General features: G+C 38.2%; 1 protein-coding gene across 1 annotated transcript in view; it reads right to left on the bottom strand.

Moving 5' to 3' along the window:
• Positions 1 to 1,808: 1,808 nt before the first annotated feature.
• Positions 1,809 to 12,496, bottom strand: part of LOC106877034 (adenylate kinase 7) — a 68,994-nt gene continuing 58,306 nt past the window's right edge. Inside the window, exons 16-17 of the mRNA XM_014925820.2 lie at positions 6,054 to 6,212; positions 1,809 to 2,004 (exon numbers count right to left, since the gene is read on the bottom strand). Of these exons, the coding sequence (XP_014781306.1) occupies positions 1,966 to 2,004; positions 6,054 to 6,212 (198 nt within the window). The 3' untranslated portion in view covers positions 1,809 to 1,965. The remainder of the gene's footprint in view (positions 2,005 to 6,053; positions 6,213 to 12,496) is intronic.

Raw genomic sequence — 12,496 nt, forward strand, 5'->3', positions numbered from 1 at the left:
ATATATATACATATGATATTTTTATGTGTGTGTGTGTATGTGCTTGTCTCCCCCACCACCATTGTTTGACAACTAAAGTTAGTGTGTTTGCGTCCTCGTAACTGTTCGGCAGAAGATCTGATAGCATAAGCACCTGGCTTACAGGGAATACGTCCTAGGGTTGATTTCTTCGACTAAAGGGTGGTGCTCCAGCATGGCCACAGTAAAATGACTGAAACAAGTAAAAGAATAGCAGAAGAATGTTCCATACCACTAAACCAAGAAGGTTCTTTGAATATGTACGATGTATTTAAAGGTTAAATAGTAATTCCGTTTACGTTTGTGCAACTGAGATATTTTGGTTGGATTATATAGTCATTGGTGTTACCCTTCTTTCTATATTCTGTGTCACAATATAGAAACAGTTTTCATAGCACCAGCACACAATTTACAGATGTTTACATTTTTTCTATTTTCTGTGAATTTTTCAATGGTCCAGCTAGTTGTTATTAATGTGTGTTTGTGTGTGTTTGGAGAGAAGCAGGGGTTTGCTCTCCGACTACTGTGATGCTTTTGATAAGAGTACATCATTTAGGATTGGCATTTAGTAAGTTGGAAGAGGAAATGAGTAATTCAGTATTTGTCATTGTAACTTGAGAATGGGTGGTAACAATGGACATTGAGAACAAATAAAGGACTCCCCATTATTCTTGTAGTGAACATCTTTCATATTTCCTGCAAAGCCGAAACCCCTCTCCAACAATGTTATCAAGGTTCAGCTCCTGAAAAAAGTTCAGTGAAAAACTTCCAAATTTCTTCTTCAGTGATGAATATGTGACTTGCACACTCACTTCAGACTCCTGATGTTTCAAAAACAATAATGGATTATCCTGCATTTGTGTTCACGTTATTTGCTACTTTGCCTAAAACAATATCATCTATGATGATTCAGAAATTTCGTTTTAGCCAACAAGTAAATTTCACTGCGTATGTATATCTAATTAACTTTTTAAAGTTTTGTCGCCTAGCCAAGTTCCAAAACAACTTATGGCTAATACCCAAAATTACGTCCATCTCATTGAACTATGTTTTGTTGGGTGATGAATGATACAATCCGATAATTATTTTCAAGTGGTTGGTTTTGCATAACTTGTTGCTTCTGTATAGCAGTTAGTTGAGCAAAGAACGGCTTTTTGTGCTTTGCTTTCATTCGATAGTCTTATCATTTTGGTATAACCTCCAGTCAAAAAATACTCTGGGATAATTTGTGAACTGGTTTTGCCCTTTTCGGTTTCTAATAGCAAAAGTACTAGAGAAATAAAAAGTGTGACGCCGGTCAATATCATAGGAAAGCCAAAGACAGAATTTAAGCATTTCACCCATGAAATCTGTAATGCAAAACTTCTTTCTAAATTTCTTTGGTTTATATTATGCCAAAACTAGTTGACTTAGCATAGTTTCATTGATATTGTCATGCAGATAAGTATCGGTTGGAGGTTTCCTGCAACATCATTGAAGCAACTGAGGAAGTTTAAATATCTTGGGCCTGTATTTACGAATGATGGCAAACAAGCTGAACGGGATAATAGTATTTGCAGAAGCTGACACAGTAATGCACCTGTTCCAACATTCAACAATCAGAAAAGGAGGGGCTGCTAAAAGAACCAAACTTGTTATCTTCAGTTTGCTTTTGTGCCAATCATCGCCAATGGTTATAAATGCTGGGAAATAACCGAAAGAATACGAACAGGTACAGACATGCGTGTTTTAAATGGTTATAGCTACAACGCCTTTTATATGAAGACAAACATGACAACAGCAAGAACAAATATCATAGCTTTATATTATTTATTGATTATAAGTGAATAGCTGTCAGTGTAGTAAAAAAGAAAGAAAACGTGTACAGAAAAAAGTAAACAAGGCCAGTAAGTTTCTTGCAGAGAAATATCAGAACGGAAACTTGGCTTTTCAAGACGTTAATCAGTATTAATCCACCTGTGGATTATTTTTGAATATATATTCAGCCTGAAGGAGAAAAAGAAGATAAAACAATTATTAAACAATAATTAATACATATATATATATATATATATATATATATATATATATATATATATATATATATATATATACATAGGGGGGAGTGGAAAGTTACTAGGCATTAGAAATTGCTTATAGAATTTTTAGTATCACTGAAGTCATGAAGAAAACATTTGTTAAACTGACAACACTAATGGGGATTCCTTATTTTCTTATTCTCTTATATCTTATTTTCCAGATGCCGGGCTGCTTGACTGTCTAAGAGTGAGCTAAGATAGCAGCATGCTATGACATGTGGAATTCCATTGTTTTGGTTCAGAGATGGTGATGTGCATGGAAAGGTAAGCATGCAACTCTAAGTCCGGAAGCAATAAAAAGTTATCATGCACAGCTGATGACCACGGGCCTCTGTGAACGATGCAAGAGAAAGTGGCTGTCCAACCACATCCCGATCAGCGGAGAATATGGCAACAGTTCAAGGAATGTTTGTTTGCAACCCGCAAAAATCAACATGTCAAGCAGCTTGTGAAAGAGAATTAACAAGACATAATATGTACAGTGTTGTACAAAGAATTGAATTTTTGTCTGTGGAAACCACATTACGTGCAAGATAAAAGATCTGAAGACTGTGACCGTAGAAGTTCAGAAGTCTAGAGCTCCAAGAAGTCCAAATTTCACTCCAAGTGATTTTTATCTGTGCAGTTACACAAAAGAGGTGTACAAGACAAAACCTCGCACACTGGAGGACTTGGAGACACGAATTCAGAAGGTTCTCAATGATATCTCAGACGACGTCCTTCTGAAGGCTGTTCATTCTATCCCTGACCGTCGTTTGGAGAAACTGGTTGACCCCACCTGTGCTTACGTTGAAATATGAAGATTTACTTTCATTTTCTCATGTAATAAAGAACATGTATTATTTGTTTCAATAAATTTTAAAAAGGAATATGGAGTTTAGCACCAATTTTTAATGCCTACTTACTTTTTACCCACTCTGTGTGTATATATATATATATATATATATATATATATATGCACACACACGTATATATATATGCACTCATATATATATATATATACATACACAAACGTGACTGTGTGGCAAGAATCTTGTTTCCCAACCACATGGTTCTGAGTGGCATCTGGAGCAAGTGACTTCTACTATAGCTCTGGACCGACCAAAGACTTGTGACTAGATTTGGTAGACATACACACACATATACTCACACAGAGTAGAAACGCTCACACTACCAGTTTGCCATCACCCCTTCCTTCCTTATTCATCTATCACCCCTTCCTTTCTCTTTCATATGTTGTGACAAAGAAAGATACAAGGGTTTTATTATAGCAGATTGTTCAACAAATAAATATTCCACATGGAATACTTATGTAAGACATGGAAGGGAGATACCTGTCATCGGATACATATGAGAAAAGATAGAAGCAAGTGGTATGCTTGTTGGGAATGAAAGGTCCAATATGAGTATGCCCATAAAAGGTTAACAAAAATGGTTTCAGTGGAGGTATGCATCTTGCGGGGTAATAACCATCCCTCTCACTCTATTTGTACTGTGCTTTGTTCGTCCCCTCATTCTATATATTTCCATAAAATATTAAAATTCATTATGTATATACCATTCGTTTACCCAGACCCCGCTTTTCATTTTGTATTGTCCCTCTGTGTTTGGCCCTTGTGGTTGAAATAAAAATCATTCCTAATTTGAATGCTCTGTCCTTTGGAAAAAAAAAATATTATTCTTGTTTTATTTGAGACAAACACTTTGTCCACCAATAAACTGAATTGGCTAATAAGAATGGTTTCAAATTTTGGTACAAGGTCTGAAATTTTGAGAAACGGGGAAAAGTTGATCATATCGGCCCCAATGTTTGTCTGGAACTTATTTTATCAATCCTGGAAAGACACAACATATAAATGGATAAAATGCCTCCAAGCATTCCACCTGGAATACTAGCTACTAATGATTCTGCCATCTTGCCACCTTACTGCTGCTGCTGCTATCACTACTACTACTGCTGCTGCTATTACCACTACTACTACTACTACTGCTGCTGCTGCCACCACAGCAACATCAAGGTTCTCTCAATGATTAGCCAGAGATGGTTTTTAAAATGGAAGAGGTAGGCCCAGGAAGACCTGGGCTGAGGTGGTGAGGCAAGACCTTCGAACATTGGGCCTCACCGAGGTGATGACTACTGACTGAGACCTTTGGAAATGTGCTGTGCGTGAGAAGACCCGGCAAGCCAAGTGAGACCTAAATCCAAGGCCTCTGCCAGGGGTGTAGCCAGCCCACTTATGAGCACCTTTTCTACATTGAACACTAAACTCCGCTTGCGAAGACTTGTTGAGGCAAGTGAAATCGAACTAAATTTGACAACTGGCACCCGTGCCAACGTCGTCTCCTTCATTGGACACAAAACTCAGCTTACGAAGACTTATTGGGGCAAGCGAAAGCGAAATTGGGATAGCACCTGTGTCCAGCGTCGCCTTTCTGGCACTGGTGCCCGTGACATGTGTAAGGATTTTCAAGTGAGATCGCTGCCAGTGCACCTGGACTGGCTCTTGTGCAGGTGACACATAAAATACACCATTTTGAGCGTGGCCATTGCCAGTACTGCCTGACTGGCCTTCGTGCGGGTGACACGTAAAAGCACCCACTACACTCTCTGAGTGGTTGGCGTTAGGAAGGGCATCCAGCTGTAGAAACTCTGCCAAATTAGATTGGAGCCTGGTGTTGCCATCCGGTTTCACCAGTCCTCAGTCAAATCGTCCAACCCATGCTAGCATGGAAAGCGGATGTTAAACGATGATGATGATGATGATGATGAATATTTGAAATAAACTCGACTGCTCTCACAAATGAGAATATTAGAAAAAAAACTGGAAAAATAATCCAGAATCCTTGTCCAGTACTGAATCGATCCAAAAATCTAATCAGTTTGTGCCAGTCTTGAGGCCAAACATCCCTCAAAGTTTCATTCGAATCCATCTAGTGGTTCTTGGGATATCTTGTCCATGGACAAACAAACAAACAAACACGACTGAAAACAATACTTCCGCCTTAATAATAATAATAATAATAATAATATGAGATCACCATGTTGCGCACATATGCTTGTGATGCATGTGCCTGGTGTACCCTAATCAGACAGGTAGTCATGATGGGTATAATGGGCTTCGTATATTTTAACCCCGTGTCACTTTGATGGCATGCACTGCTCTCTCACCCAATAATAATAATAATAATAATAATAATAATAATCTATTTTGGTTACAACAGGAGCAATGAGTAGAAGACACGAGCAGGACAAATTACAAACAGTTTAGGCATAGGCATGGCTGTGTGGTTAAGAAGCTTGCTTAGCAGCCATATGGTTTCATGTTCAGTTCCTATGCATGGTACCCAGGACATGTGTCTTTTAGTATACCTGTGAGAATAACAATGCCTTGTGAGTAAATTTAGGAGAGAGAAACTGTGTGGAAGCCTGATGTGTGTGCATGTGTATGTGTGTGTGTGTCTTTGTGTCTGTATTTTCTCCCACTATCACTTGACATCTAGTATTGGTTTGTTTATGTTCCTGTAATGTAGCAGTTTGGCAAAAGAGACTGATGGAATGAGTATCAAGCTTTAAAAATCTCTCCTGGGGATCGATTTGTTCAACTAAAAACTTCGAGGTTTTGCCCCAGCATGGCTGCAGTCCAATGACTAAAACAACTAAAAGGTACAACAGTGCCTTATAGATGACAATGATTATGATGACGAGATGACAGACAATGATGATGATGGCAATGATGATGACAACGACACTGATGATGGTCATGGTGGTGATGATGTTGCCAATGGTAACCACGTTAGTGACAACAATTTCTATCTGAAACTAAAAATTTAGTTAACTGAACTAAAAGTGGAGTATGCCTTTTTATTTTAATAACCTTGTTGTGATGAAAGGCAGAGTCACATGAGTGTGCAAATTCAGAGTTCAGACCAAAATTAACAAGAGAAAAGCATACCCACCAAATAATCGACGGGGTCCTCGGGTCTAACTTTGCAGCAGTCAATCAATCCATTAGACAGGGTCGGCATGATATGTGTCATCAGGTAATTCCGCAAAGGTAATGATCTGGCTTGCAGCAGTTCATACTCTTGTTGTTTCACTTCACTCAATTTTTTGGCCTAGAATAATAATAATAATAATAATAATAATAATAATAATAATAATAATAATGATGATGATGATGATGATGATGGTGATGGTGATGGTGGTGATGGTGATGGTGATGATGATGATGGTGATGGTGATGGTGATGATGATGATGATGATGATGATGATGATGATGATGATAATAATAATAAAGACAGGGAAGAAAATACTTGTAGACTAATATTTGTAAGTGTTCCCACTGATAAAAATACATCTGTAAAGGAATTTGACAAATTAAGTAAATATAAGGACTTGGAAATTGAAATACAGAAATTGTGGCATCTTACAGTAAGGAGAACTGTTCCTGTTATTGTAGGTGCTCTAAGTATGATTAAAAAAAAAAGGGGATGTCAGAAACATTTAGATAACATCCCAGGAGAACCGTGTCTCAGAGAAATCCAAAAGATTATGCTAATGAGTACTGCCCACACCCTTAAAAAAAAACCATCAATTTAAATGTCTGTGTTGTATTACATGAAGATATTTTGCTACTGCCTCTGTCACTTCCCCTCACCAAGCTTTCAGTCAAACTGTAACATCTCTTATCCTTCACATGCTTTAGGACAATGGGTGTGTCTTGGCAAATGATTTTAACAAACATGCAGATTAAAAGTAAATAACAACATTGCACAAAGAAATGAAAGACAAGGTCATCACTGCATATTTCAAGCATCTCAAACTTCTTTTGAAATCAAAGCTCGACTCAAGGAACCTTGTGACAGCCATCAACATATGGGCTGTTGCTGTAGTCCGCTATAGTGCACCCATCCTGAGATGGACACAAGAGGAGATTGACCAACTCAATCGCACTACCCGAAAGACAATGACAATGCATGGTGCCCTCCTCCCTAAGGTAAATATACACAGGCTCTACATGAAGAGAGGTAAGGGTGGACGTAGGCTGATTAGCATATGGAAGTGCATCAACAGTGAAAGAAGAAACATGGTAGAATATTTGGAAAACGGCAAACCAGACCAGCTACAGTATGCTGCTAAGGCAGATGGAGTTAACAAAAATGGACTTGAGAGTGCTTATGAATTCCAATCAAGAACTGCCAATGAGTGAGAAGAAACCTTACTCTGTATGGAATTACGTGGTTAGTTCCACAGTGAAGCCAACAAGGAAGCATGATGGAAGTGGCTCCACAAGGGTGACCTGATAAAAGAAGACTGAAAGCCTAATCATCATGGCCCAAGACCAGGCATTGAATATCAACTCAGTGAAAAAGAATATATACCACACAAGTGCAATGGACCTCTGCAGAATGTGTGGGAAGAGGGCTGAATGTGTGATTCTCATTGTTAGTGCTGGTAAAAGTCTTGCACTGAAAGAGTACAAACATAGACATGACAAGGTAGTCCAAAACCTCCACTGGCTACTGTACCATAGGTATGGATATGAGGTTATGGGTGCATGGTACCAATATGCACTGGAAAAGGTAACAGACAAAAAAGGGAAAGCAAAAATCCTCTGGGATTTTGATTTCCAGACAGATAAAGATATTAGAGCACCGAAGGCCAGATATAGTAACCTTTAGGAGGGACAAACAAGAGTGCCTAATAATTGACGTAGCAATGCCAGGAGATCAATATATCATCATGAAAGAAAGAGAAAAAGTTGATAAATATGGAGAGCTGAGAATTGAGATCGCTAAGATGTGGCAGCTATGAGAGTCAAACATAAAGGTTATCCCTATTGTCATTCGAACATTGGGTTCAATGATACCCAATCTGAAAAAGCATCTGAATACCTTAGAAATACCATACAATCTAGGTGTATTGCAAAAGTCAGCATTACTTCTGTCTGGGCTCCTTGTTGTGGCTTGACAAACAGTACAAACCCCCAATAGACACAATATCATCAATGAACAACCTCATGATATTGTATATTGTGTGACGCCTATAACCACCACCACCACCAACAACAACAACAACAATAACAATAATATCTTAAATGTAGCAAACCAAGATCAAGTGATAAAAACAAACAACTTGAGAAAAAATTTATATGGAGAGAATGTGTCAGAAAAATGTAGAACCTGTGGAACTTGGAACGAGACAGTGGCAAACATTGTGGGAGAACGCTCCAAGTTGGCACAGGAAGAATATAAGAAATGGAGGCATGACTAGGCTTTACACTGGAAACTGTGCCACGTATTTCCTACCAGGAATAAGACCAAACCTGAACCAAACCAAAATAATAATATTCTTGGAAACTGCAAAAGTTCTTCACAGGGTTATTAAAGTATGATCTCTAAACAAGAACTCCTTGGTCTGCTGGCTGTGGACAGCTGAAACTTTCCATCATACCCAGCAAGATATGCTGAGAGTCTTCATCAAACAACAACAACAACAACAACAACAACAGTTCCTTTTATTAGCCATAAGGGCTTAGATCAGGGGTTCTCAACCATTTCTTATCTATGGACCCCTTCGATTACTGTTTTACTCCAGTAGATCCCCATAGCCATTTGATGCTTATAAACAAGCTTTATAGAAATACAAAATTCCTAATTTGTATTTTCACATATTAACTTGTGTATGTTGAACAATGTAAAATGTGGGGGAAAGAAGCCCAGCTGTTTCTTGCAATACTTTCCCTATACATACATCTAAAGCAAAATTTTTTCAGGAGCCCTTAAAATGCTATTGTAGACCCCCAATTTACTATTTTGTTACATGGACCCTGCAAAATATTATATGGATCTTCAGGAGCCATATGGACCCCAGCTGAGAACTACTGGCTTAGATGAAAGAAACATCACAAGGACAGACAACAATTTGTGTGGGAGGTCACATAATGGATGGGGGGAAGGAAATAGAAAAAAACAGTGAAGCGCAATAAAAGTATAGATAATATACAAAGTATACGATAACATGAATGACGCAGTCCTCGTGGCACAAGAGAATCTCCAACTAGAACAAATCAAGGAACCTCAGAGACCCAGGATCATCCTGACCACCAAAGACATGAGCCCTCTCTCCTTCTCTCTCCAATCTATAGGAACATACCTAGAGTGAGGCCATTCATTCTAACCATATTTTGCCAGTCAGCTATCTTTTCACAAATTCCCTGGGAGGTAGCACTTGCCCTTCCACTCTCGCTTTCTTTGGCACAAAGCCTAAAATTTTGGGGGAGGAACTTAGTCGAGTACATCAACCACCGTACTCAACTGGAGTCAATGTACTACAAAGGCAAAGTCAACCATGGCAGGATTTGAACTCAACATATATGAGCAGGTGGAATGCTGCTAAACATTTTTACTGGGGTGCTAGCGATTCTGCCAGCCCACCACTCTAACAACAATAACAACAACAACATCATTAACAACAATAATAATAATAATAATTCTTTCTACTAAAGGCACAAGGCCTGAAATTTGAGGGGAGAGGGATAGTTGATCACAATGACCCCAGTGCTCAACTGGTACTTATTTTATCGACCCCGAAAGGATGAAAGGCAAAATCAACCGCAGCATGATTTGAACTCAGAACATAAAGACGGACAAAATGCCACAAAGTGTTTCACCCGGTGCTCTAATGATTCAGCAAGCTTGCTGTCCCAACAACACCAATAATAATAATCTTCACTACTATAGGCACAAAGCCTGAAATTACATTGACCCCAGTGTTTCACTGGTACTTAATTTATCAACCCTGAAAGGATGAAAGGTAAAGTCTACCTTGGCAAAATTTGAACTCAGAAGTTGGTGATGGGCAAAATACTACTAAGCACTTCTCCTGGCATACTAACAGTTCTGCTAGCTCGCCGCCCTAATAACAACAACAACAGTACAAACAATGATGATCCTTTCTTGCCAATTGAGATACCCCAGCACCCAAGATCTTCCTGAACCTCAAAGTTATATGCTCTCTCCAATATTTGTTCTTTGATTTACATGTCTATATCTAGAATAGTATCATCAATTCTTTCTAGTAAATCATCGCAACATTCACCCATTTTCCAATAAATTCATTTAAGGACGGTATTCCCTCTCCACCCTCTCCTTTCGTTTCAAGTGAAACTTGAAGAATTCAATAAGAGCTTTACCAAAACTCTGACCTCGTACCTTTCAGCCTCATCTACCAGACAACTGCTTTCATTATTGACATTAAATAAAGGAAATCTCCCCTACCCAGTGAAAGCAGGGCAAAAGACAATCATCACTATGTACTCACTATGTACTTAGTTATTTTCTGCCTGGTACAAACACCTTTAACCAACATATTAAACTAGAATGGGCTGAAATACAAATGCTATGAGAAAACAACTGTTTGTATGTCATGCTGAAGATGATAAGCAACGGCACCAAACTACCGCAGACAGTATACGGATTAAATAGGGAAAATGGATTGAGATTAGGGTTATAAGAATGTATCAAGGCAACCACGAAGAGAGAAAAAATTAAGAATGCTAATATTGTACTGGATACAGACATTTTCTTATCATTATAAGAGAATTACAACTGACAGTCATATAAGTGCATAAGAATGAATGAACTGGACAAGAGTGCAACAAGATATACAAAAGAAAGACAAGACTGAGAAGCTAATTTCCATTGTTATTAATAATTTATAGTTATTTCATTCTCAGATAGACTCTGAATGATTTAGCAAGCTAATACAGGATACTAGAAATACGATGAGTGGCTTTACAACACACTATGTTATATAGAAAGATTTGAGAGATTCTTAATGAGAGTTCTCAACCTTATAAAAACAACAGCCAAATATTCCTTAAATCATACTGTGGCATCTGATAATGAGATTTTTAATTATATATTTATTACAGAAAATAAACTCACTGAACCAGTATAGCCAATGTAGCTGGTTCAATCAATGTTTGCCTGGAGCTGAACATTTTTATTACTAATATAACCATTTGAGGTGAGAGTCTAGTCAATCACATCAACTCCAGTGCGTAACTGGTACTTATTTTATCAACCCTGAAAGGATGAAAGGCAAAGTCTATCTTGGTGGCATTTGAACTCAGAACGTAAAAGCCAAAAGAAATGTCACTAAGCATCATTTCCACTATGGTAACCATTCTAAATAACAGCAGCAGATAACGTTCTTCTTGGTGGAACGCGTTACTTCCACAAGAAACAAAATATCTGATACTATTTTTTTTGCTCAAATGTGACCTGGAGCAAGATACGATGCTCAAAACCTCATCATCAAATGTTTTCGTTTTTAACAGAAGTAATGGATGCATATATTTCTACTGTCTTTCAAGAAAAGCTGCTTTCAACCCATTCCTATGTCAAACTGGAAACTCTCTTAGTGACTTCATTCCGATTCCTTCCCACTAGAGGTCTGGCCAAATCAAACTCTAAACTTCTCAACAGAGCAAAGAGAACAGTAATCTAGAATGCTGGCAGGTATAAACTTGCCTCTCCAAGTGCCACATTGCAAGGCCACAGACTTTTCTAGATTAATGCATGCTCCTGTTTTTGCTAGGTATTCCCTCAGTGTAGTTCCTTCAGCTGCCATGACAAGAACAATAACAACAACAATCTTTCCTACTCTAGGCAAAAAGTCTAAAATTTTTGCAGAGGAGGAAAGTTGATTACATCGACTCCAAGTGCTTGACTGGTACTTTTTTCAATGCCCCCTAAATGAAATGAAAGGCAAAGTTGACCTTGGCTGAATTTGAACTCAGAATGTAAAGACAAACGAAATGCTGCTAAGCATTTTGTCTGGTGTGATAATGATGATGATGATGATTTCAAACTTTGGTGCTAGGCCAGCAGTTTTGGGCTATTGGGATAAATCGACAACATTGACCCCAATGCTCAAATGGTACTTTTACCGACTTCAAAAGGATGGAAGGTAAAGCTAACCTCGGCAGAATTTGAACACAGAACATAAAGATAGATGAAACACCACTAAGCATTTGGCATAACATGCTATTGATAATAATAATAATAATTCTCTCTTTATAGGCCACATATGTAAAAAAAAATATACTTAGGGCTACAGAGGGACAGAAAACAGTGAGGATTTACATATACAAGTGTAAACAAGGAAACAATAACAATTAACAACAAAATAACCAAATAGAGGGGCGTCAATACCACACAGAGGTAACAAAGGAACCTCACTAATCCTAGCTCACACTAACCATCAAAGTTAGCTCACACTAACCATCAAAGTTAGCTCACACTAACCATCAAAGTTAGCTCACACTAACCATCAAAGTTAGCTCACACTAACCATCAAAGTTAGCTCACACTAACCATCAAAGTTAGCTCAC

This window comes from Octopus bimaculoides, chromosome 16 (genome assembly GCF_001194135.2).
Source record: "Octopus bimaculoides isolate UCB-OBI-ISO-001 chromosome 16, ASM119413v2, whole genome shotgun sequence".
In the NCBI taxonomy this organism is placed as follows: Eukaryota; Metazoa; Mollusca; class Cephalopoda; order Octopoda; family Octopodidae; genus Octopus; species Octopus bimaculoides.